This window comes from Hemiscyllium ocellatum, chromosome 39, assembly GCF_020745735.1.
Source record: "Hemiscyllium ocellatum isolate sHemOce1 chromosome 39, sHemOce1.pat.X.cur, whole genome shotgun sequence".
NCBI classification, from domain to species: Eukaryota; Metazoa; Chordata; class Chondrichthyes; order Orectolobiformes; family Hemiscylliidae; genus Hemiscyllium; species Hemiscyllium ocellatum.
Window position 1 is genome coordinate 2,049,964 of NC_083439.1, and position 23,717 is coordinate 2,073,680.

A 23,717-nucleotide genomic window follows, 5' to 3' on the forward strand; every position below is an offset into this window, starting at 1 on the left:
TGTTATTCCCCTTTTTACATTGAAATACTTAAATTGTCCAGATGAGTGCAAGCTGACCATTTCAACAAAATCTATTTTTTTTTCTCTCAGCAATAGACAAGTGCTGTATTACCAAATTAAAATGTTTTAACTGTAAGTCTCACGCTTAATTTCAACTTCTTATTGAACTTAGTCTGCTATTCTTTGTATAATAAGGATTTAATGTTGTGGTTCTGTTCGCTGAGCTGGAAGTTTTTGTTGCAAACGTTTCGTCCCCTGGCTAGGCGACATCATCAGTGCTTTGGAGCCTCCTGCGAAGCGCTTCTTTGATGTTTCTTCTGGTATTTATAGCAACAAAGACTTCCAGCTCGGCGAACAGAACCACAACAACGAGCACCCGAGCTACAAATCTTCGCACAAACTTTGAACTTGTTATACAATGCTGTGTCACTTTGTAGCAAGTTTCACAGACCACAAAACCAGCTTGTAGCAAAAATAAATCACTGACTCCAGAATGAACAAAAATACAACCTTCACATGAATGAAATGGAAAAGATGTAATTTTTTTAAGGGTTTCCAAACTTTGGAGCACTGCAACTTGTAACTTAATTTGTGCAAACTCAATAGGACAGTGTGAATGACCAAGGTTTCCTTGTATGTGAATGTATTCTGATCTTCCCCACTCCCTCTGCTACATACTGTTAATTAGTCATCCAAATGGGGATGTGCTATTGTCAGCACAGCTATGCAATCCTTTATCTGAAATGCTCGTGACCAGCTAGTTTTTGGAATTTGGAATTTTTTTGGATTTTGGAATAAGTGACAGTTTGATGGTGAAATTTAAAAAAAAACTTACTGAAGTTACAACTTGCAACAGCCTCACGGAGTAATACAGGCTCTGAGACCAAACTGAGGCCTGCCAGTGCTGGGCCACACCCACCCACAATCTCTGAATGACCTGTATCAAGTGGGTATGGAGTTGGGTGAACTGTTTACACGCCAAACAACCTTGTTAATGAGAGAAAAACTTCACCAGAAAACTGATTTTGGAGCTTTTTGGATAAAGGACTCCACCTGTAATCCATAATCCATGGTTTGACCTGAATGATGTAATATTTATCATGACTAATTTTAAGCTACAGAATGATCTCCTTACTGTCAGCAATTAGGGCTTTGAGAGCAATGCTCCAAGTGTTTTGAAAGGATTTTTACAGTATAGTAATTGTTTAATGTAACAGCCTTAAGTCTTCAAATAGCCATTAAGTTTTAGTTTCCTCTATTCTTATGATTCCCTTGTCATCCTCTCTTTGCTTCCCCTCATTAGAGTGTCTGGGACTAGAGGGCATAACCTCAATGAGGATCACCCTTTTAAGACCGAGATGAGGAGAAATTTCTTATGAGGTTAGGGGATTTGCAAAATTCTTATCCTCAATGGGCTGCTGAGGGTAGGTTTTAAAGTATATTCAAGGCTGAGATGGAGAGGGTTTTACTCAATGATCAAGGGATTTAGGTAAAAATCAGGAAAGTGGACCTGAGGAATGGCAGAGTAGACTCGATGAACTGAATGGCTTGCTTCTGCTACTACATTTTAAGTGCCTGATCAAGAAACAACCTCCTGAGCGCTAAGGCTATCAGGATCCTGCCAATGGCATTCTGAAACTAACCACTTTCAATACGGAGCAGCATCTGCGGCTGAAGTATCTCATCAGTCCTTGGCAGCTCCCTTTCATCTTTCTTTCCCAGATGTGAGATCAAGAACTTTGTTTGTTGAACCTTGAGGTGTTAGGGCCTATTCAATGTTCAATACTTCCTAAGGCTGCCTTTTATAGCATCACCAAAATTAGAGAATGTCTTATGTTCATTAGATTTCTGTAATAAACCTACTGGAATGTATTTGATTCCCCTTCTCCCTTGGGACTCCCCACAATTGTCAGGATGTGGAGGTCCAGCACATTGTTTAAACCTAGCATCTATCCTGCAGTTTATATAACCTGTCAGTATGATTTACCAATAGTCTCCCTCAACTCTTTTACAGATAATCTTGGCAGGCAAATTTATTCTCTAATATCCACATGTGAAAGTTAGCAAAAACTTCAAATCTGTTAAAGCTGTGGTACTTCATAGGCAGAGACTTACCTACCCACTGTATGCTGTTAATGGTGCTTAGCTTTCAACATGCTCACTCATCCTGGGGTAACAATTATTTTACCCACAAACGCAATGCAGTTCAAACAAATCCTAAAAATTCATATGTTGTATAAATTTTATAGGAACCCTACAATCCTTATTGTGTCCTAATGAATAATTTGACATTAGCAATTCTTCATATTTCAGTGAGATCTTTAGTGAACATTCAACCAATCTTCTATACAGTAACTATTGGGTTTAAAATGCCTACTAGAATAATCAATGAAACTCTGGTCATACGTCCATTAATTCTCTTAAACAATGGTTCTATTTCAATAAATCATTATCATTAAGTAGCAGTAATGATTAAAATGAAATATAAAGTTTCTCAGATTTTCTTTGTGTTCTTTTCTCTCCCCCAGTAATGAAATTGTACCTCCAATGTAGAATTTTGTTGCTGTTTGGTTTCATCCATCTCCTTGACAGTCACAGTTACAATTGAATCAGCTAAATGATATTTGGGTTTACCCTCATAAGGGTTGAACTAGGTAGTACAGACAACTTTTTTGTTTTGAAAGATAAACCATTTTCAAGTCTAGAATCAAGCTTCCATGTTTTAATATCATTATATGAAAGTTGTTTTTTGTCTTTAAATACCATGCAGCAATAGAAATTTACACGATGGAGGCTGACAGATTGCTTGTATGCAATGTTCATGATTAGAATTTATTTACAAGATACCTTTGAGTTTCATCAGATTTTAGGGCAAACGATTGTCTTTTCCGTCACCTTTGTGAGCAACAAGTTACAAAGGAGTGAGTGAGTTGACCAAAGTCATGCTTTGATTGGTTTGTTACACGCTTTATCATCCAAGTCATGTGTTGGGCTGAGCCTCACAGGTAGTAAGTCATAGTGACTTGGAATGTGGCTGTTCTTAGGAAGGTCATATGGGTTCTGGCTGCAGCTTGGGGTGATTCCCTGACCTCCTTGAACTACACTTATTGTTGGCTCTAGAAAAAGGAAAATAAAGCATTTGTTAGGTTCACTGAACTTAAATAAAACTGACCTCATTCTGGTTTTTGGAAACTCCAAAACTAAGAGTACCTGCTAAGTGAGAATAACAGACTTGATTTTCTCTCCACGAGTGGATCCAATCTGCTCATTTACTGTCAATTCATAACTTTCTTTAAAAATAAAGGTACAAGAAAAGGCTGCTCAATCTCTGTACCTACCCTCACAAATGTCTTCATTTTCTCATCGGGTCAGTGCATTAAATAAGCTTGAACAGTGAGCACTTAACTTCGTGAACAAATCATAAGGTAGGCAATAAAAAACAATGAGGCCATGGACTCCTCCATAGCCTTCAAAATGCAGCTCTCCAACTTATTTACTTAGGTTCGCTGAAAAGCACAAATATAACTCTTCAGAGCTTATGCTGCATCTGAGTAACAGCATTGAGATATGTTTTACATACCACATATATTTAATATTAGAAAGCACACTGTCAAAAGAACTTCAGAATGAGGTTAAAATTGGCAATCTGGCACACACCCTAACAAGTTGAGTCTCTATCTTTTTGCTGACCTTTTTGACTCTCAAACGATCAGGAAAGTTGCTCCTTGGTTTGTTGGACACTATTATTCTCCTGATCAAGGGAGCGCAATGGCCTGATAGTCCAGAGACCCAGATAGTGTTCTGGGGACCCAAGTTCAAATCCTCCATGGTAGATGGTGGAATTTGAATTCAATAAATATCTGGAATTTAGAATCTAACGATGACCACAGATCCATTGCCAACTTTGGGAAAAACCCATCCAGTTCACTGATGCCCTTTAGGGAAGGAAACTGCCATCCTGACCTGGTCTGGCTTAAATGTGACTCCAAACCCACAGCAATGTGGTTGACTCTTAACTGCCCTCTGGGCAATTAGGGATGGACAATAAAGGCTGGCCTAGTCAGCGCTGTCCTCATCCCATGAATGAATTTTTAAAAATCTCAAGGTAAATGTCAGAGCTACAGGGATAGCAAAGTCTTCCAGAGACTGGATAGTTGGTAAGTAATTTGTTGAGTTAAGAGAATTTGAGTCTGCAACTGTCCAATAAAAACATTAACTACTGGATGTAAGTTTGCTCACTGAGCCGGAAGGTGCGTTTTGAAAGGATTTCAAATCCTGTGAAAACGAATCTTTTAGCCCAGCAAGCAAACTTACATCTAGAACCTCAACCTGAGCTTCAAATCTCAAAACTCGCTAACATTCACCACATTTAACTAGTTCAAAACAAAACCCTGAATCTCACGAAAATTTACATAAATCAAGAGTACCGATAATGGGTTTAAGGCAGAGATTATGTTGGGGCAGTGGAAATATAGGGTTAGTGGCAACTTGGTTGAAGTGGAAAAGGGGACAGTGAGAGCTAGAAAATAATTGAATTTCAAATGCACCATAACTACTTCTAAAATTATGGCATCCTGTGTTGACAAGAAGGCTGATTTTAGATGCTTTCTAATAATTCTATCTCTACCAGCAAGCACTTGCCAACTTCGTAGATGTTTTTGTTTGTGGAGGTTCCGGTCTCCGTGTAGGGGACATCCCTGTGAACAGGGGACTTCATCTCTACGTAGCTGCTTTCAGAATGCTTGCAGGTTAACATTGGCGGGTCTTTAATGGTAGCGTACGGGTTTTCACTGCTGTTTAACGAACATGTGCTGGAACTGCACACTGAGCCCTTCATATAATCTGACAAAAAAAAACAAAAAAGTAATTAGAGATGCCATTTGCCTTTTATAAGGACAGAGTGAGTAAACCTCCTGAGGGGCAATCTGGTCCAAAGCCGTGGGAGCACTGTAAACCTTCAGGGATTCTTCCCTACATTGTCAAGTGTTCATTTCAGCAGGGAATATTACCTCTAGGAGTATATCCATTCAGTAAGATTCCTCAGTGGGTGTGCCACATAAATTCCCTTTAATATACTGAAATTATGATACACTTTATGACAAAAACTCAACTTTAATAACTCTAACTTTGCCTGTATCAACTACTGAGCAGACAAAAGTAAATGTAAATAAATAGTATGCCACACACTATAATCTATTCATCTCCTTAATACACATCACATATGCTAGGAACATAGGAGCAGGAGTAGGCCATTTAGCCCCTTGAACCTGCTCTGCCAGTTGGGATTATGGTTGATCATCCAAGTCAATGCCATATTGTGTGAATTCTTAACCCTACACTATTAAAACTGACCCCTCACTCTCTTCCTGTCTGCCTACACAGAAGTGTCAGAATTCATCAATGACACAAAAAGCTCAATCTAAATTCACTGCCATTCTAAGATGCAGAGTCTCAGTTGTAGGTGTGGCTTCTACTCATTGTGAATTGTCAATGGATAGGTGTGTCATGGAAGCATTGTGGAAATTCACACTCCCTGGACACAATGTGTGGATATCATTTTAACAAAGAATATTCTCAGAAATATAGTCATTCAACTGAAACCTTCAACTGGTTTAATATAGTTCACAAAGACAAGTGTCCTGAGAGGACTTCAATAATTCTAGAAGCAGCCCTGGCCAGAATAAATCCATTTTAAGAGTTTGCCCTCCTCTTGTAATTTTAACAAAGCTCACATTATTGTATTATTGTATTAACAAATTATTTATTCAAGAAATGGGTACCCCTTTATTGTGAAGTTTTTTTTGTACTTGCCAGCATGATCAGGGCTTTGCTAATGGGATGAGTGAAATTGCTGATAGGCTTTCCAGTTGTACTTGTGTTGGGGGAGTCTATATTCAAGATCTCTCATCGCTCAGCCAGGAGTGTGATATTCAATCACAAATCAATCATGCTCCTTTCCCAGGACTCAATTTCAGGCACAACTGACTTTTGCTTGTCTTTAAGTAGTGTCAAAGAGACAAGTCTGTAAATACCTAATAAATACAAACTCTGAGATTTATACAAGTGTTGAAGCGACATCCAGTAACATCCACATAGCAGATTACTTTTTGTCCCAAGCTGCCAACATGATGGCCATTGCCTGAACTCTTTTATGTGTAAAACACAACATCTCAATCCAGTAAACATGTTTGGTAGCAACAATAATAAGTTTCCTTCTAGAATAAGGAAAAGAATCAGCATCCATTCTAGGTTTACATTGCTGTTTCCACACGGAAAGCTTTCATTGATACAACACTGAAAATGCAGATTAATTGAAAGTGATATTTCTTTCAGTGAACAGAAAAATAATTGAACAGACCCTGAAGGTAGAGAAACCCCTAATTGCTGCTCCATTCCAGCTTTCCCTTTATTGCAACAAGAACAAGAACCAAAAATTAGCAGCAGGTTCCAAAATTGGGTGAAGGAGAAGCAAAGTGTATTGAAAACTTTAGAGAGAAGAAATTGATTAGTGGTAGAGTTCAAAATATTAAACAATATCTTATATTTCAAAGCTTTAATGTGACCCAGTGTTGGAGTTTTAATCAGTTACACTCATTCTGTTTTCAGTGTAAGTCTTGTGAGTTGGCTCCTACTATTCAGAGAGTTGACTCTTACACCTCTGCCCCAAGTTTATATGTCTCATTTATTTTTGAGGTGAGACAGCTGCTGCCAGATGACAAGGATATATTTTGCAATATATTAACCAAGAGTCAACTGTCAGAATTCAAGCTAAATAAGATTCAGAGCCTTTTTGTTTTAGATTCCAACTCACGTTCCTTTGTCATCTTTAGTGAATGAATCTTGCTGGATTCTCTCACTGCCAATTGATATTTCACCTGAGGTAATTTGTTACGAGTGAGTCTGCATAGTGAATGTTGGCAAACTCAACTGTGGACAGCATCACAGCTGTCCTTACCTGGCTTTGAGTTATCGAGTCATTCAGCATTGAAACAGGGCCTTCGGCCCATCATGTCAATGTAGACCAACAAACACCAAAACTACACTAATCCCATTTACCTACAGGCTTATCCAAGAGTTTTACAACTACTGAACACAGGATAGTGATCAGAAGCATGGTCCAGCTCACAATGACGGGAAACCATTGTAATAATATTATTGACCTATTTGTCATCTCTTATGCTGAGACCACCACAGACCTCACATCAAAGCTGGGTCAAAATCAAAAGATTAGCAAACTTTGTGCTATACAGTTAAAGGAAAATCTATAAGGATTGGAAAACTTAAGTAAAAAACATAAGATGCTGGAAAGAACAATTATGTGTGCACCATTGTTAAAAAATAACATTTGCAGGGCCATAGGAAAAGCTTGGGTGTGGCACAACATTGCATAGTTCTTTCAAACAGCCAGCACAGATATGAAGAGCCAAATGGACTCGACTGTAACAGTCTGTAATTCTAAAACACGTAGCTTGGCAGGAAACATCCAAGAACAGAAAATACAGGTTATGGCATTTTGTGTTTTATAATCTTGTATCAGGACAAACCATAAAATAGTATCTGAAACATCACAATTTTGTCTGACCTGTACAGTGTTACACTAAGGTAAATTGGTAAAGAGAGATTACACAGTGGGAGTCCACAATGCCAAACAATACTAGACTGATTTACAGAACAAGATTTGACACAAGGGATATATTGTACAAGCTAGGATTGGAGATAAACATTAGATGCAAAAACTTGTGACATTTGTATCATCATCATCAGCAGAAGGGGAGAGCAGAAATCACTGCTAATGCTGGAACCTAACACCAGCAAGTGTAGTTTTAGCAAACAGGAAGTTAGACTTAATACATTTGATTTTTTTCTGAAGAATTATTATGGTTTGAAGAAATTAGGAAGATGTAGATGAATTTAATGAGCTGAAATACAGGGTTTATAGACAAAACAGCCAAAGTGAGTATTAGAATGAATTTAACTATATGCGCCATTTATAGCTAGAAACAACAGTTTAGAAATGTAAGAGAGAAGCTCAAAATGACTGAGAATCAGAAAGAAAAGTAAACTTGAATTATTATGAGAGGCAGAATTCAAAGCAGATTAGCTAGAGGTGAAAGTGGACATTGAGGTTTTAGAGCTCCTTCACATTGGAATTCACAATAGGATATGAATGGAAAATATGGCAATAGGGTCATTAGATAGTGGGGGGTGCAGTTATAGCTGGTCTCTCACCTGCTTAAGGGAGTGCTACACTATTCGATGTGAATGACAGGTCAAGCTGAAGACTCATTTATCTTCTCAGATAGATCTGAAACTATGTTGAAGAAAAGCAGAGGATTTCTCCAATGTCCTAACCAACAATTATCTTTCAATACTGCAACTGTTTAAAAAAAGGCCACTGATTTTATTATGTTAATGGAGCATGCTATACACAATGTGAACAGTGACATTTCAAAGTACTTCATTGGTTGCAAAGCACTTTGAATGTTCTAAAGTCATGAAAGACACTGCTTTGATGCAAATCTTTCTTTCTAGGGCCTCTGTTTGAATCTAGAGGTCAAACTGACTGTACAGTTTTACAGTTAAACTGACTGTACTGTAGAGTTCTATGTGAAAATAATTTGGATGAGTTCATGAGACATATAAATCTAAGCACAAAGCTAAACATAATTTGATTGTTAGCTCCAAATTGTCGATGTAGTTCAGACAAGGCACAAGCATGTGCTAAGTGGAAATGTTCACCAATGCAGTGCTGACCAAGGTTCAAAGTGATTACATAAAATATCTTCATTGGGATAAACTGAAACAAGCAACTCAATTCAATGATGCAGTGGATACAGTGAAAATAATACATTCTCAAAATGAGTATTATCCAAGAATAGTGTAAGAAAAGGCTTTAAATATCTTGTGCTAGGCCATGGGTAACTGACTGAAGTTTAGCTGACATCTCTTTTTCTTGGTCAGACCCAGGCAGCAACTGTAACGTAAAACACATAAAACCGTTCATATTAAAATACTGCCACCCATATAATCCTGAGTGTTCAGAAATAAAAATGTGTAAGGCAGTGACATCACCACAGAGTTTAGTTGCAGTTCATCAATCTGCCTGTGTTTTATCCTAGAATTAAGGTAATCAAAAGCTTGTTTTTTTCAGAGCGAGGAAGTGAACTGGTGGAAGGCTCTTCAAACTGTCAATGGAGTGTGGGATGCAGATTCAGTCATTATAGGAAGGTGCAAAATGAAAGTTGGCGCTTGCTCAGTTGGGGACTAGTGTATGAAAAATAATTAGACATCAATCAATGGGCATTTTCTTGTTTCTGGATAACTGGATTCAGGTCAATTCATCTGCAATCTTGTTCACATCTGGGAAGAAAAATAGTAAGCCCTTGTTAAAGCACCACCGAGCTCACATCTTAATTATTGAATAATTTCAACCCAATTCCTATTGGATGTGTTAGTCCTTCAGTTGGAACGAGAAGTGTAGATTTCCATCTTCCTCATTAATGAGGGGTGAATGCAGTCTCTTTACAATCATGTCTGAATTACCTGCATTAGGAACATAAATGATAGCACTCAAATGTCTGAGCTGCATTGTAACATGATGTTTGCTCTCTGACAGCTCTCTCACATTATATTTTTCCAAACAGAAACTAAGAACTTAACAACCTCAAGAATTAAAAGAATGTTTATCAGCCCATAGTTTCTCAATATACTGTGTCAAAAAGTCTTTTCAAAGAAGTAAACCGTAAGCCATGTAATACATTTAAGGCAGGATTTTGCATGTCAGCATTGTAATATGAACTGTAGGAATATTGGAGGATTGGGGGAGAGGCTTGCACAGAAGTATTCATTTTTGTATTAATGAAGGCATGCACAGGATGAATTTTGTTGATATCATCACTGCTATCATTTTAACCTGACATAAACCTCAGTTTCAAAAGCAAAACCATGTTGAGGGCTTACTAACCTAAATTATTCAAGTTACTGTAGTATCTCCATTCAGGATGCAATGAGTTGTTGAAATCTTGTCTACAGCCTTCTTGTCCAGAAAGCTGTATACTCTTGAGACTTGAGAAAAGCTGTTTTTTTGTCTGTTCATGAATTAATAAAAGATTGCAATAGTTAAATGGGCAACTTTTAGCAAAAGTTAGAATGCCAGATACGTCATTTCAATATTATATCTTCACTTTATGCAATAGTAGTGCCACAGATTGGAGTGTGCAACAAGGCAGTCTAGTAAACAATTTTTAGAATAATCTTCCCAGTGAGTCTGGCCATAGCTATGAAATTTTTTTTAAAACACTGCCACGCACGCCATTGCACCTGGTGGGACACCACTTTACTCCTGCCTCCACACTGTCCTTCATACTCTTTACAGGGAGAAGTCCATACATGGTAAATGATCGCTGGAGCACTATTTACAGGATCATTATTCATGTGTGAAGATAGTAACTGTTGCTTATATTGCTAACAACAAGAACCCATCCTACTCTGACATCATATTGCAGCAATGTCAGATTTTTTTTGCTTCATTATCAAAAACTTTTTTTTTCAAATGTGAGGTGTCAGGTTGCTCCTTATTTCAAGCTACTTTCTCCTTCTGTTTCTCTTGCTCTCCCTAACTTATGTATCAATTGCAGCTTCCAGAGCAGTCAGTTGATTCTCAGATTTAAAACCCTCTGAACTAGTTATTAGGAAACATGAGAATCTAATCCAGAAATTAGATTCACCAATGTGTAGGTAAGTACTTAACTTCTCCCTACAATTAAGTAACTAAAAGCAGAGTCCTGTGCTTTCCGGATATGTCTTTTGTTGCATTTACTAAAAAGCACTCAAAGTGTATAAGGTTCAGGGGAGAAATTCAATAAAACTAGGAGACAGAATAAAAGATTGATGAAGTTTTCTTAACTTGTTGAATCTACACTTGAAACTTGACCAATCACAGTATGTTTCATGATATATATAGCGTTTCCTTGGGTTTTAGATTCCAATTAGAACTTGAGGCTTACATTAGCCATTGCAGTTTAATGTAATATTGTATCTTACATACCTTGATATAGCATCTTTCATCCGAGTTATTGATAAAACGGGTGAGTCTCCCACTCTGGGATAGTGTGTGGTAACTAGGGTTGTTGAAACAGTGAAGGGTGCTGGTATTCTGAGATGGATCTAGAAAAAAATAAGTCAGCACAAAATGTATGTATATGGAGAAATGTTAATTATAAAGGGAGGGAGAAAAAGGCAAGAAAGAGAGAGATTCAGCAAAATACAGTAAGAAAGTGCAAATGAACAAGTATGAGGCAGTGTGAGATTGAGAAGTAGGAAAAAGGTAGAGAGAGTGAGATGAGAACAGAGAGACAAGGAGACAGAAAATGAGGGACTGGTCTCTTCCAGACATGTAGCAGACTGCATTATAATGTTCAGTAACTTCTATGTATAATGCTTGTGGGTATAGCTATGTTATAACGATTTTCAAATAAGACATAAATGCAAAAAAGAAATAAAATTTAAATAAGACAAATTAATGCTTGTCACCAGGTTACAATGCAGCTGTAAAAAAATAGTTATGGAAACAAATCAACAGGAATTAATGAACAACTATCAATCCAGAGATTGACAAACAGCAGAACACAGCAGGACTGCAGGAAGAACACATGATTTCATTATGAGAATTACAAAATTTACGAGAATTCTTGAAACTGATTATGAATTAAGCACTTTCACAGACTCAATGGGAACACTACACCCCAAAAAGTAAATCAACTTCATGCTGGAACCCAGTGAAGCCAAAAACCTTTGTAAGATTAAAGACAGTAGTGCATGGACATATGCTATTAGTCAAATTCTGAACCTATAAATGACAGGATCCACAAACATAAAAAATATATTTTATTTTCAGGGCAAGAAAGGGCAAATGAGTTTCTCCCAGATCACTGCTTTCACCCACTCATTAAGCAAAAACAAAGTTCATCTCTGCCTCCATTTTGCCTCAATTGTTCCCTCTTGTGGGGAATTGTTTAATTACTGGTGAAGAATTGTTGAAGCACTGGAGTGGAGGAGCTGGTGTTGGACTGTGTGGACAAAGTTACAAATCACACACACCAGGTTATCGTCCAACAGGTTTATTTGGAAGCACTAGCCATTCATCTGGTAGCCGTGGAGCAGGATCATAAGACAGAATTTATGGCAAAAGATTACAGTGTCATGCAACTGCACTGATATATTGAACAAATCTTGTTGTTGTTAGGTCTTTCATCTTTTAGAATGGTTTGCAGGTTTCAGTTCATTAATATGTCAATCCCAGAACTTCTTTTAAGTCACATTCTCGAGATAAAGTTTTATAAAGAAAGCGACAGCTCAGCTTAGACAATACATTAAAGGTGTGAGGTTAGAGTCAGTTTTTATCCCAATCTTGAGTCAGACTGTTTCTATTTCTAAAGTGGAATTTACAAAATATTACATGGATTGACTGCCTGCATTGATTGCCTGCAGATTGTGCATTTTTGAACAATATAGAATGTGTCTGCAAATATAATTCTGCAAATACAAATTCACCCATAGACGTATATATGTGCATGAGAGAGGGAGTATGCATGTGAGTGTGTGTTTGTGTGTGTGCAAGCTTGGTAAAAAGTGTGTGAGTATGATGGAGTATAAGCCTGTGAGAGGATGTGTGCGTGGGTGTGTATGTGTGTATGTATGAGAGAGAGCGCACCTGTATGAGAAAGGGTCTGCATGAATGTGTGAGTATGTAAGAGCGTGTATGAATGTGTGAGAGAGTGTATAGTGTAGGGGGTCACCTGTAGTGTGACATGAACCCTCGACTTCGAGATAGGCAACAATGCAAACTGGCTGAACAGAGGCTGATAGCTAAGTTCAGTACCCATGGGAATGGCCTCAAATGGGGACCTTAGGTTCTTGTCACACTACAGGTGACCCCACTACACCATACACTCTCACACACACTCTTACATACTCACACATTCATGCAGACTCTCTTACTCACATAAACATACACTCACACCAATGCACCCACTCTCTCACAGGCTTATACTCCATCACACTCACACACACACTTTACCAAGCTTGCACACATGCAAACACACTTTCTCACGTGTGCACACACACATTCACAGACTCACTCACTCACTCTATCTCTCTCTTTCATGCACGCACACACACATATAAGTCTATAGGGCGAATTTGTATTTGCAGATTTATAAGTGCAGATACATTCTATTTTGTTCAAGTAATGCACAATCTGCAGGCAGTCAATCCATGTAATTTTTTAAAAATTCCACTTTGGAAATAGAACCAGAATGACTCAAGATTGGGATAGAGACAGACTCTTAACCTCACATCTTTAATGCATTGCCTGAGCTGAGACGTTACTTTTTTTTATATAAAACCTCAAGAATGTGACTTAAAAGAAGTTCTGAGATTTACATATTACTGAATCGAAACCTGCAACCCATTCTAAAAGATGAAAGATTTAACAACAATCTAGATTTGTTTAATATATCATATCATTGCATGGACGCTTTAATGTTTTGCCATAAATTTTGTGTTTATGATCCTGCTCCACAGCTACCTGATGAAGGAGCAGCACTCCGAAAGCTGGTGCTTCCAAATACACCTGTTGGACTATAACCTGGTGTTGTGTGATTTTTGACTTTGAAGCGTTGGAAGTATTCCCACAGATGGTGAACAAGCCATGATTTCCTCAGGACCAGCAATACTGATGTAGATCAATTGATCTGCATTTATTAGGAGTTACAATCACTCATTTTAATTAGACACATTAAATACCTTGATGTACACTTGGAAATATAGGTATACAGATCTATACTTAGAGAGAAAGCTTATAATTTGTTCCACTCTCATGGAGCATGAGTGATGCATACACAATAACGTTTTCATATTATTGAAGTCATGACAAAGTTACACCCTAGTTTACAACCAGAGGGAGTGAGAACTGGGAGAAGGGAAGAATGCATTAATGTGTGGAAAAGATAAAAGGGAGAAGTCAGTAGACTGGGGGGGCATGAGAAACAGAATAAAGGCAGAGAGGAAAATAGCAACCAGAGTAGGCTATATAGTGCCTAGAGTCTGTTTCATAATTCAATCATGGTTCCTTTGTACTGCAATTCCATTTATCTGTCTTTAATCCTGGGAGTCTGCAACATCAATTCCATATCTTAAAATGAAGTGCTGACTTTGTGAAGCTACACCACAGCTAAGTAGTAGAGGCAGCATGCAATAGAACACGCGATCCCACAATCAATGCATCAGATCTGCAGTCCTGCTGCATCTAGTTGGACAATTAAATGACCAACTTGATGAGACTCAATAAACAACAGTATACTCAATGGTGGAAAGTGAAAGGTAAGCAACGTTGAAACATTTCCAACAAATTTCTATCAGCGATACTGAAGAAATGGCTTAAATTGATTTTTCTTCAACGTTCTCAACTTCACAGATACAATTCAATACATAGGATATCAAGAAATGGCTGAAGACACTCAATACAGCAAAGGGTATTGGGTCTGGCAACATCAGAGTTGTAATACTGAATACCTGTGCTCCAGAACTATCTGCTACCATAGCTCAACTGTTCCATATAGGTACAATACTGTCATCTACCCTACTTTGTGAAAACTTGCACAGGTATGTCCTATTCACAAAAAGCAGTACAAATCCAATTATCATCCCATCACACTATTCATAATAATCAACATGATGAAAGATGTCAGTGACAATAACGTATGCACTGACGCTCAGTTTAGGTTCTCCTAGTGCCACCCTGCTCTTGATGTCATTACAGCTTTGGTCTAAAGATGGATTAAAGAGCTGAACTCAAGAGTGAAGGTGAGGGTGACTGGCCTTGAAAGCATATTTAATCATATGTAAGAAAGTTGAAATCAATGAAAATCTGGGGAACATTCTCCATTGATTGGAGTCACACTCAAAACAAAGCAAGATAGCTGTGGATGTTGGAAGCCAATCATCTCAGCCCCAAAGTTCTTCAGACAGTGTCCTAGATCCAACAATCGTCAGCGGCTCCATCAATGACCTTCCCTAAGGTCAGAAGTGGGGATATTTCCTGATGAGATCTTGCTTTTAATGCAAAATGAGGAGAATTACTTTCTCTCCTTTCACTCTGTGTTAAGACTTATTAATCTGTGTTATAACTTAATTGTAAAGAGTGTACCTGTACTAATAATCATGTTCTACCGTTCCACAAACCATCACAAAATGTATAAAATTCCAATGAAATGACCAAAGTGACCCATTTGGCTGACTGACTGCTACTCAGACAAAACAAATTCTCTCCAGGTTTCATCAGTGACAAAAAAACTATTCATGCACTTAACTCTAACAAGAGCAGAGGGAAAAAAGGATTTCTAATCTAATATGTAACTTAAGCTGTACCTCTTCAAAACCCCAAATCCACACACACTCAATCACTATTAAGACAGAGAAAAGACAAATAGTTTAACACAGACACGAAGGGTGGAAAAAGAATATAGACAGAGTAACTGTAATTCTGAGATCAAAGCCCAGCCCAGAAAGTGATTTTCTCAGTCTTTTTGACTTTAGCACTGAAGATTCATTGTTGTTTACAGAATGATAGTTAGTCTTCAATTAAATGGTTGATTAGGTACATCTTGGTCTTCTAATGCTATAATTGTTTCATCTCAGCTTTCTTGATTTTCTACCATTTTCGAAATGGAGACAGGGAGGGAATGAAGAGATAAATTCTTTCTGTTTGTAGGCTCTGGAAGTTTCTCTCTTATATCCTGACACACTTGCCAATTTCAGAATGCTGCTGTCAGGCAGACTTCCCTTAACTCAAAAGGGTCTTGATGTCACTCAATTTCAGATTCTCCCTCTGACGGCTTCAGAAAGCACCATTGTATCATGCAGCTCAAACAAAGATAGCATTTGATTTTCAAGTTGTTTAACTTTCCTGGTAATGTAGTCACAGTGGTCCAACTTCCATTTCAGTTTATATTCCAAAAAATAAAAACATTTGGTCTCTTTCATACCTCCACTCTTAAAGAAAGTGAAATGCTATTTTTAAATACATTTCATTATGAGATGAACTCAACATAGCACAAAACTACATAACAATATTTTACTAATTCATCGCCCTTCATTCCTTATGCAGGATTTGAACAATTTCTTTATCATTTACTTTCCAAATTCTTTCAGCACAATCACACTCTTGAATAATTTATCTCCGACTACATTATCTTGCCCAGCAATGTGATCAATTTTTTTTACTGAATAGTTGAATCAATCAGCTCCATTGAAGCAATCTTGTATTTCAACTTAAATTTTTCTACCAAAGCTTGCAAATGATCTGTATTGATTTGTGTTTATTTGTATTCCCATCGGACATTGACTTCAAAATGTTGAAGAGCCAACAGTAATTGCAACGTCCCCTTTTCCATTTTAGAGTATTTCCTCTTATATTGGTTTAATTTCTTAGAAAAGTACTCACTAATTCTGAAGATGGGTCACTGGATTTGAAACATTAACTCTGTTTTCTCACCACAGATGCTGCTAGACCTGCTGATTTCCCCCCATCAACTTCTATTTTTGTTCATTTTATCCCTTGGTTTTCCTACTCCCGATTCATCATCTTGCAGCTACCCTCAAATTACCAGTATCAATTGCCATGTTAAAAGATTTTGTAAATTGAGGAGTTTCCAACAATTGTTCACTTATTAGGATTGTCTTCAGCTTCTCAAAGACTCTTTGGCACTCTGCTAACCACCTTTGCCTGTTTTCATAATAAATCTGTAAAAGGTACCAACTGTTGTGCTGAAGCTAGACTCAGATTTCCAATAAAACTTATACATTCCCTAAAATTTCCCAATTGCCTGTTTCATTTTAGAATAGGGAATTCTATCATAGCTTTCACTTGACCCCTTGCCTTATAATATGTTCTAGGTGAGTTATCCTCACTTTTGCAAAGTCACTCATGGTGAGATTTATTCTTCAAACAGCTAACTGCTTAATCCTGGTTATACTCCTTAGAAATCTCTTCTAACAGCGATGCATAAATTTTATGAACTCCACCTGTTAACTTGCGTTCCAATGGGCAATGTCCTATTTTCCTTTGGTCACTTCATTTGTTTTGGTATTTTCTCAAATGACTCCACATTCATTTCCTCAAATTTTAGTATAAACTTAACATTTTCCAACTGGATTTTAGATTATGATCATGACTTTCTTCAGTGATTCTGGCAGTGTCTAACATCTCTTTATTAGCTGCTTCACTTTAAGCCCAGTATTTCACTTTTCTCTCCTGTATTTCCATTTCTCTCAAATTCAAATTCATGTTTCTCATTGACACCTCCTGCTTTTGAAGTTCCTTTATCATTCTTTTCATTTCCAACCTGTTTCCTTTTCTAGCTTTCTCAGGCTATTTTATCTTTTCTCATTCCTTCAATGTTGCTGAAATTCCCTCCTTAACAGTACTTTGATTACACCTACTTCATTTGGATTGTAATAGTTTAAGGCAGGGGCTCACCACCACATTCCTGAGGGCAATTAGGGATGGGTAATAAATGCTGACCTTGACAGTGAAGCTCACAACCCATGAAGTAATCACCAAATGCATTTGAAGTTTTTGGGAAAGATAGTTCATATTTCCATCACTTGTAGGAAGAGAAAGGAAAAGAGATAATAAGGACAGAATTACAAAGAAACAAAGAAGATCGAGACAACAGAAATAACAGAATAAGGTAGAGGAATGTGAGGGTGATTAGCTGCCTAGAATAGAGGGAACAGGCACATAGTAGATAGACAGCTTGAAATGGAATGAGAAACATGCACAAGCAAGTGATGAGAGGAAGCTGAAAAGAGTCTTTCTAAGGAGACCTTCTATACTATTCTGATGAAGATCAATTGCATTTTATACTTCCAATTAGGCAATTTCTGCTCTTTGGCATTAATATTGACCTCGGACCACAACATATAGCTTCTGAACATGGCCATGAGGTGGTATGTGGGGCTTGGGTTTGGGTTTGGGGTTGAGTCCTTCCATTGGAGCAGTATTGGTAAGGTGATCTGTGTGCTTGGTGTCTCCTGACTTCTTTCTTCTTCCAAGTTGCATGGTCTCTGGAGCTTGTACACTTTGCAAATTTTAGTGCTTCACTTTACAAATGTTGATCCACTGTTGCTTTAGTAATTTACATACACTTAGTCTCACTTATGTCATTTATTTCTCTCATAATGCCACGTTCCATCACATGTGAATATCACTTCTGGTATTTAACCAATTTTTCCCTTTTCTACTGAAAAAAACTTGAAATGACATTCTATATATGTATGTGCGTCTGTGAGTACGTGTGTTTATGTATTTTAAATTGATGGAATGAGTTTTCATCACTTAAAGGTTCAGCATTTTCAAAATGGATGTATTATTTACATGTATTTGAGTTTATGAGTGTGTGTATGTGTGTGAGAGAGAAGCTCCTCGATTTGAATAAAGTGATGGAGACTGAATGATTGAAATGTATTTTTAATATTATTTGTGTTAAGATTAGATTTTTGGATTTTAAAGTAGTGATGTATGGGTTTTGGGATTATGCGGAATTATTTTCAAAATCTTGAAAATTGTATTATAAATAAATATGCTGTTTTATTTTCATGTTCACTTTTTTTGCTTGATAAACTTGTTTTTTATGTTAAAACCAAATCTGCAACAGTATACTTACGTTTCAAAGAAGGATCAATTTGTTAATAGCAAAACAAGCATGATCTATCAAATTAGACTTCACTCTGAAATATGATTTGTCCAGTAATAACATCAGTTGGCATTATGACAATACAGATAGTAAGTCGTATCTTTACCTTGCTAGCATTTGATGCACTATCTCCCACCTTTGTAGCCTGGCTTCCTTATCTTTCCTGGTGAAGGGTTTTTGTCCAAAACATCAATTTTCCTGCTCCTGGAATGCTGCCTGAGCTGCTATGCTTTTCCAGCACCACACTCTCAACTCTAATCTCCAACATCTGCGATTCTCAGTTTCGCCTTCCTTATCTCTTGCCTGGTTTCTCATTGACTGCATCAATTTAGGGTTCCAGTGAATCACAGTGCAAATTGGAGGAACAACATCTAATTTTCAGACTAGGCTGTTTACACACTTCTGGATTTAATATTTAGTTCAATACCTTTAAATTGTGAACCATTTCTTCCCTTTCTTTTAACCCGTTATCATATTCTCCCCTCCCCCATCTCAGTTACTTCCCTTTCAACTCTGGCAGGAGACACACCATTGTTCTGCTATTCTCACATTCCTATCAATTAATCTGAACTATCAACACTTTTTCCCCACCAGTATCCTACACCCACTACCCTCATACCCCACCTCAAATTATAGTATAATGCTGTACCCCCCACACTTCACTTTAACTCTGATGAAGAGTAATCTAGACTTGAAAGATTAATTGGCTCTCTCACCATGGATGCTGTCTGACCCACTATGATCTCCAGCATTTGTTGTCTTCAGTACAGATTCCAGCATCTGCAGTAATTTGTTTCTACATTCCATTTAACGTTGTGCTGTTTTGCCTTTACTCTGCATTACTACGTCCCTTTGATCTTTCATACAGTTCACACACTCAATTATTTCATGCAATGCCTCCTTAATCCTTAATTTCCTGCAAGGCATCATTATGCTGCTGATTGCCCATTTTCATTTCTTTACACAATTATTCTCATTCACCTCACTCACTAGATGCTAGCCTGCAAAGGTGGATTCATCTGCATCAGCGAACATCGGCTGTATCTATATCCATGTTGAAACCATTGAGGGGATTACTTAGCCCTCCTGATGATGTCTTGTACCCACTTAGCAACCTCACTAGAGCACCTATATTTCTCTGCACCTCAGAATTCAATCATTCTCCATACAAGTGACCCTTTACTGTTTTATCCTTTTCGCCAAAGTGAATAATTACACATTTTCCCATATTATTGTCCACTCATTTATCTATATCCATTTTCATCCTTGATATGTGATTGTCACAACATACTTTCGTAGCTATCTTGCTGCCATCTGCAAATGTGACCACCATATTTTCAGTCCCTTAACTAAGTATTTGATTTATATCTATTCGAATATCATTTCTTTTATAGTTTGGATTTGAGCTAGGGGCACATGGGTTTTGGGTTTATGTGTCTGAAAGGGTTTTAGAATTAATTTAGAATTATTTCTGTAGCTATTATTTGTATTATTTTAAAATACGTTATGAGAGAGAACATTCTTGCTGTGTAATGGGGTTTTGCTTTCATTGGGAGAGTTTAAGAGTGAACAAAATCCATTAACCTTTCAGTTTACAAGTTCAGGGATTTTGTTTTTCTTCTGATTATGGGGGGAAACCCAGAGTTTGGGAAAAAGTTTTTGGATTTCAGTTTGGGAGTTTTGCAGACAGCTTGGCTGAAGCTGGATTGTAAAGGGAATGGTTGAGAACTGTTAAGAAATAGGTTACCTATTTCTAGTATAAGCAGTATAGTTTGAACACTCCAGACCAGAAGTGATTAGCTCCAATCCTGAAAGGGTTATTTGAAAATGAGAAATCTAAGTTGCAGTTCAAGCTTCAGGAAGAGGCAATCAGTTAAATTAAGCTCCTCGGATGTGAAAGAGAAGGGCTGGTGTGATGATTGTACAAGAGGAATTAAAGATAATTTGTTTTTTATTATTATATGATGAGGGCATCGCTGGATGAATCGGCATTTACTGCCCAAACCAGACGGCAATTAAGAGTCAACCACATTGCACTATCCAGACCAGGTAAAGATAGAATTTCCTTCCCTAAAGGGTTTTTCCTCGACAATGGTTTCACGGTCATCATTAGACTCTTTTTAATTGTCTACTAAAAGGAATCATCATCAACCATGGTGGGATTTGATCCCAGGACATCTCCTCAGTCTCTGGTTTAACTGTCCAGTGATCACACCACTAAGCCATTGCTTCCCTGGCCAGTCTAAATCTTAAAACTTGTGATATGTGTAAATAGTTTGTTTTATTCTATTTCATCTTCACCTGCTTTGCATAATAAACCTGTTTTATTGTTGAATCTGCTGCATTATGTGCTGGTGCTTTAGTCAAAGATCACCTCATTCATAGTGGAAAAAAGAAGCAAAAATAAAAATCTATCAAGCCAGATTTCAGTCTGAGATCTGACGTATCCAGTAATAACATCAAGTCATTGCTACAAAATGTGAAATATTGAACCTGACACACACCACAGTAGTACTCCACTCATCACATTCTGCTATTACAAAACATTCATTCATGCATCCTCTTTGGTTTCTGCCTGGCAGCCAGTTATGAACTTTCTGTTCATGCTAGCATTTTATTTGCTAAACCATGAGCTCCTACTTTATACAATACCCTTTTGTATGGAACCTTGTCAAGTCCCTCCTGGAAATCCAAGTACAATACATCAATGGGCTCCTTTTATTCAGAGCACATATTACTCCCTCAAGGAATTCCAATAAACTGGTTAAACAGAATTACCCTTTCACAAAACAATGCTATCTCTTTTTTCCTTCTATTATCTTGAGTCTTTCAAAGTGCCCAGTTTTAACACTCATAAAAGATTAATTTTAACAACTTCCCCACAACAGATGGGCAGCACGGTGGCACAGTGGTTAGCACTGCTGCCTCACGGCGCCAGAGACCTGGGTTCAATTCCCACCTCAGGTGACTGTCTGTGTGGAGTTTGCAAGTTCTCCCCGTGTCTGTGTGGGTTTCCTGCGGGTGCTCTGGTTTCCTCCCACAGTCCAAAGATGTGCGGGCCAGGTGAATTGGCTATGCTAAATTGCCCGTAGTGTTAGGTTAGGGGTATGGGTGGGTTGGTGTGGACTTGTTGGGCCAAAGGGCCTGCTTCCACACTGTAAGTAATCTAATCTAATGTAAGATATTAAACTAACTGGCCTACAGTTACTTGTTTTCTACCTCCCTGCTTTCTTGAATAGAGGTGCTAAATTTACTACTGTTCTGTCTGACGGAATCTTTCCAGAATACAGTGCATTTTGGAAAATTAAAGCCAACACATCTATTACCTCAGTAGCTACCTCTTTTAAAACTCTAGGATGAAGGCCAACAGATCCTGGAGACTTAAACTACCTGCAACTCCATCAGTTTGTACAGTACCAATTCCCTAGGTTCACCAAGTTCCTTTCTTTCTTCAAACTCCAGAGTAACACGTATTAATGGGAATTGTTTTTTTCCTTTGCAGTTAAGACAGAAATATTTATTTTTTACCATTAACTATTAACTCCCCATTCTCACTAAGAGGACCAATTCTCACTTTCCTTCGTCTTTTCCTTTTTTGACACCTACAGTAACTCTCGCCATCTGTTTTTACATTTCTAGCTGGCTTCCTCTTGTGGCCAATTTATTATTAATCCTGATTAACCTTTTAATCATTCTTGGCCATTTTTATATTCTGACCAGTCATCTGATTTGCCACTCAACTTTGTGCAATAATACGATTTCTTCTTAAATTTGATACTCCCCTTAACGTCTTCAGTTAACCACGGATGGTTGGTTGTCTCCTTAAAATTTCTCTTCACAGCAGGCATGCACTTATTCTGAAATTTCTTTTAAATGATTGCCACTGCTATTCCAGTGATCTATGGCCAAGTTTACTCCCAGCTAGCTCAGCTTTCTTGCCCGTAGTTGCACTGCTTAAAATACTTGGCTTAGACTCTCTTCTTTTCAAACTGGATGTAGAATTCAATCATTTTACAATCGCGTGATCTAGAGGTGCTTTTATTCTGAAGTAATGAATTAATTATATCAGATTATATAGTATCAACCAAGTCCACTATAGCCTACTCTCTGCTTGTTTTCACAATGTGCTACTCTAATAAACTCTCTCAAAATCATTCAATGATTTCCTATCTAGGGTATGCTGTGAAATTCATTATTCTGGCTACATTATAAAGCAAAACACTGATTCACTACTGAGGGAAAGTGTGAAACAGAAAGTTGATTTACTTTCCATGGTCAGTATGACATGGGAGGATAATTCACTATACAGGATACAGTTGATAAGGAACCCTCTTTGAGCAGAAGGGTACATTTTGAAATGGCACCCTTTTTCACTATCAAGACTACAATGTGAAATGGGATGCTGATTCACTATTGAGGGTATGTTGTACAATGGCACTCTGATTGGGTATCAAGGGTTCAGTGTGAAACAGGTTGTTGATTCACTTTACCTGATAGTGTGAAATGGGATGCTGATTGACCACTGAGGGTAGAGTAGGGCATGGGACCCTGCTTGATTGGTGAGGGTATAGTATAACACAGGATGCTGATTCACTATTTGAGAGTACATATTGCAATGTGGCACTAATTCATTATCTAGAATACATGAGAAAAAGAATGTTGAGAAATAAGAACTACAGTGTAAAACACAATGTTGAGTCACTATCAAGGGTACTGGTTCACTATATGTGAAACAGATCGTGATTTACTTTTGAGGCTGGCAATAGTACATGGGTAGCCTTGACTACTTTGAAATGAAAGATACTGCATGTACATCTAATCTTCCAATAATTAAAGCCTGAGAAGACTAATCATTATTCAGTAGAAATTCTGCAAGTGCACCAATTTAGATAACTTATTACAAAGGTTCTACTGAAGAGTAATGGTAAACAGAAATGCTGATGAGTCAGTCAGTAGTAA

General features: G+C 37.6%; 1 protein-coding gene across 1 annotated transcript in view; it reads right to left on the reverse strand.

Annotated features, from left to right (window-relative positions):
• Positions 1-2,940: 2,940 nt before the first annotated feature.
• Positions 2,941-23,717, reverse strand: part of megf11 (multiple EGF-like-domains 11) — a 364,661-nt gene continuing 343,884 nt past the window's right edge. The window contains exons 18-21 of the mRNA XM_060852838.1: positions 11,048-11,166; positions 9,965-10,088; positions 4,642-4,842; positions 2,941-3,116 (exon numbers count right to left, since the gene is read on the reverse strand). Of these exons, the coding sequence (XP_060708821.1) occupies positions 2,941-3,116; positions 4,642-4,842; positions 9,965-10,088; positions 11,048-11,166 (620 nt within the window). The remainder of the gene's footprint in view (positions 3,117-4,641; positions 4,843-9,964; positions 10,089-11,047; positions 11,167-23,717) is intronic.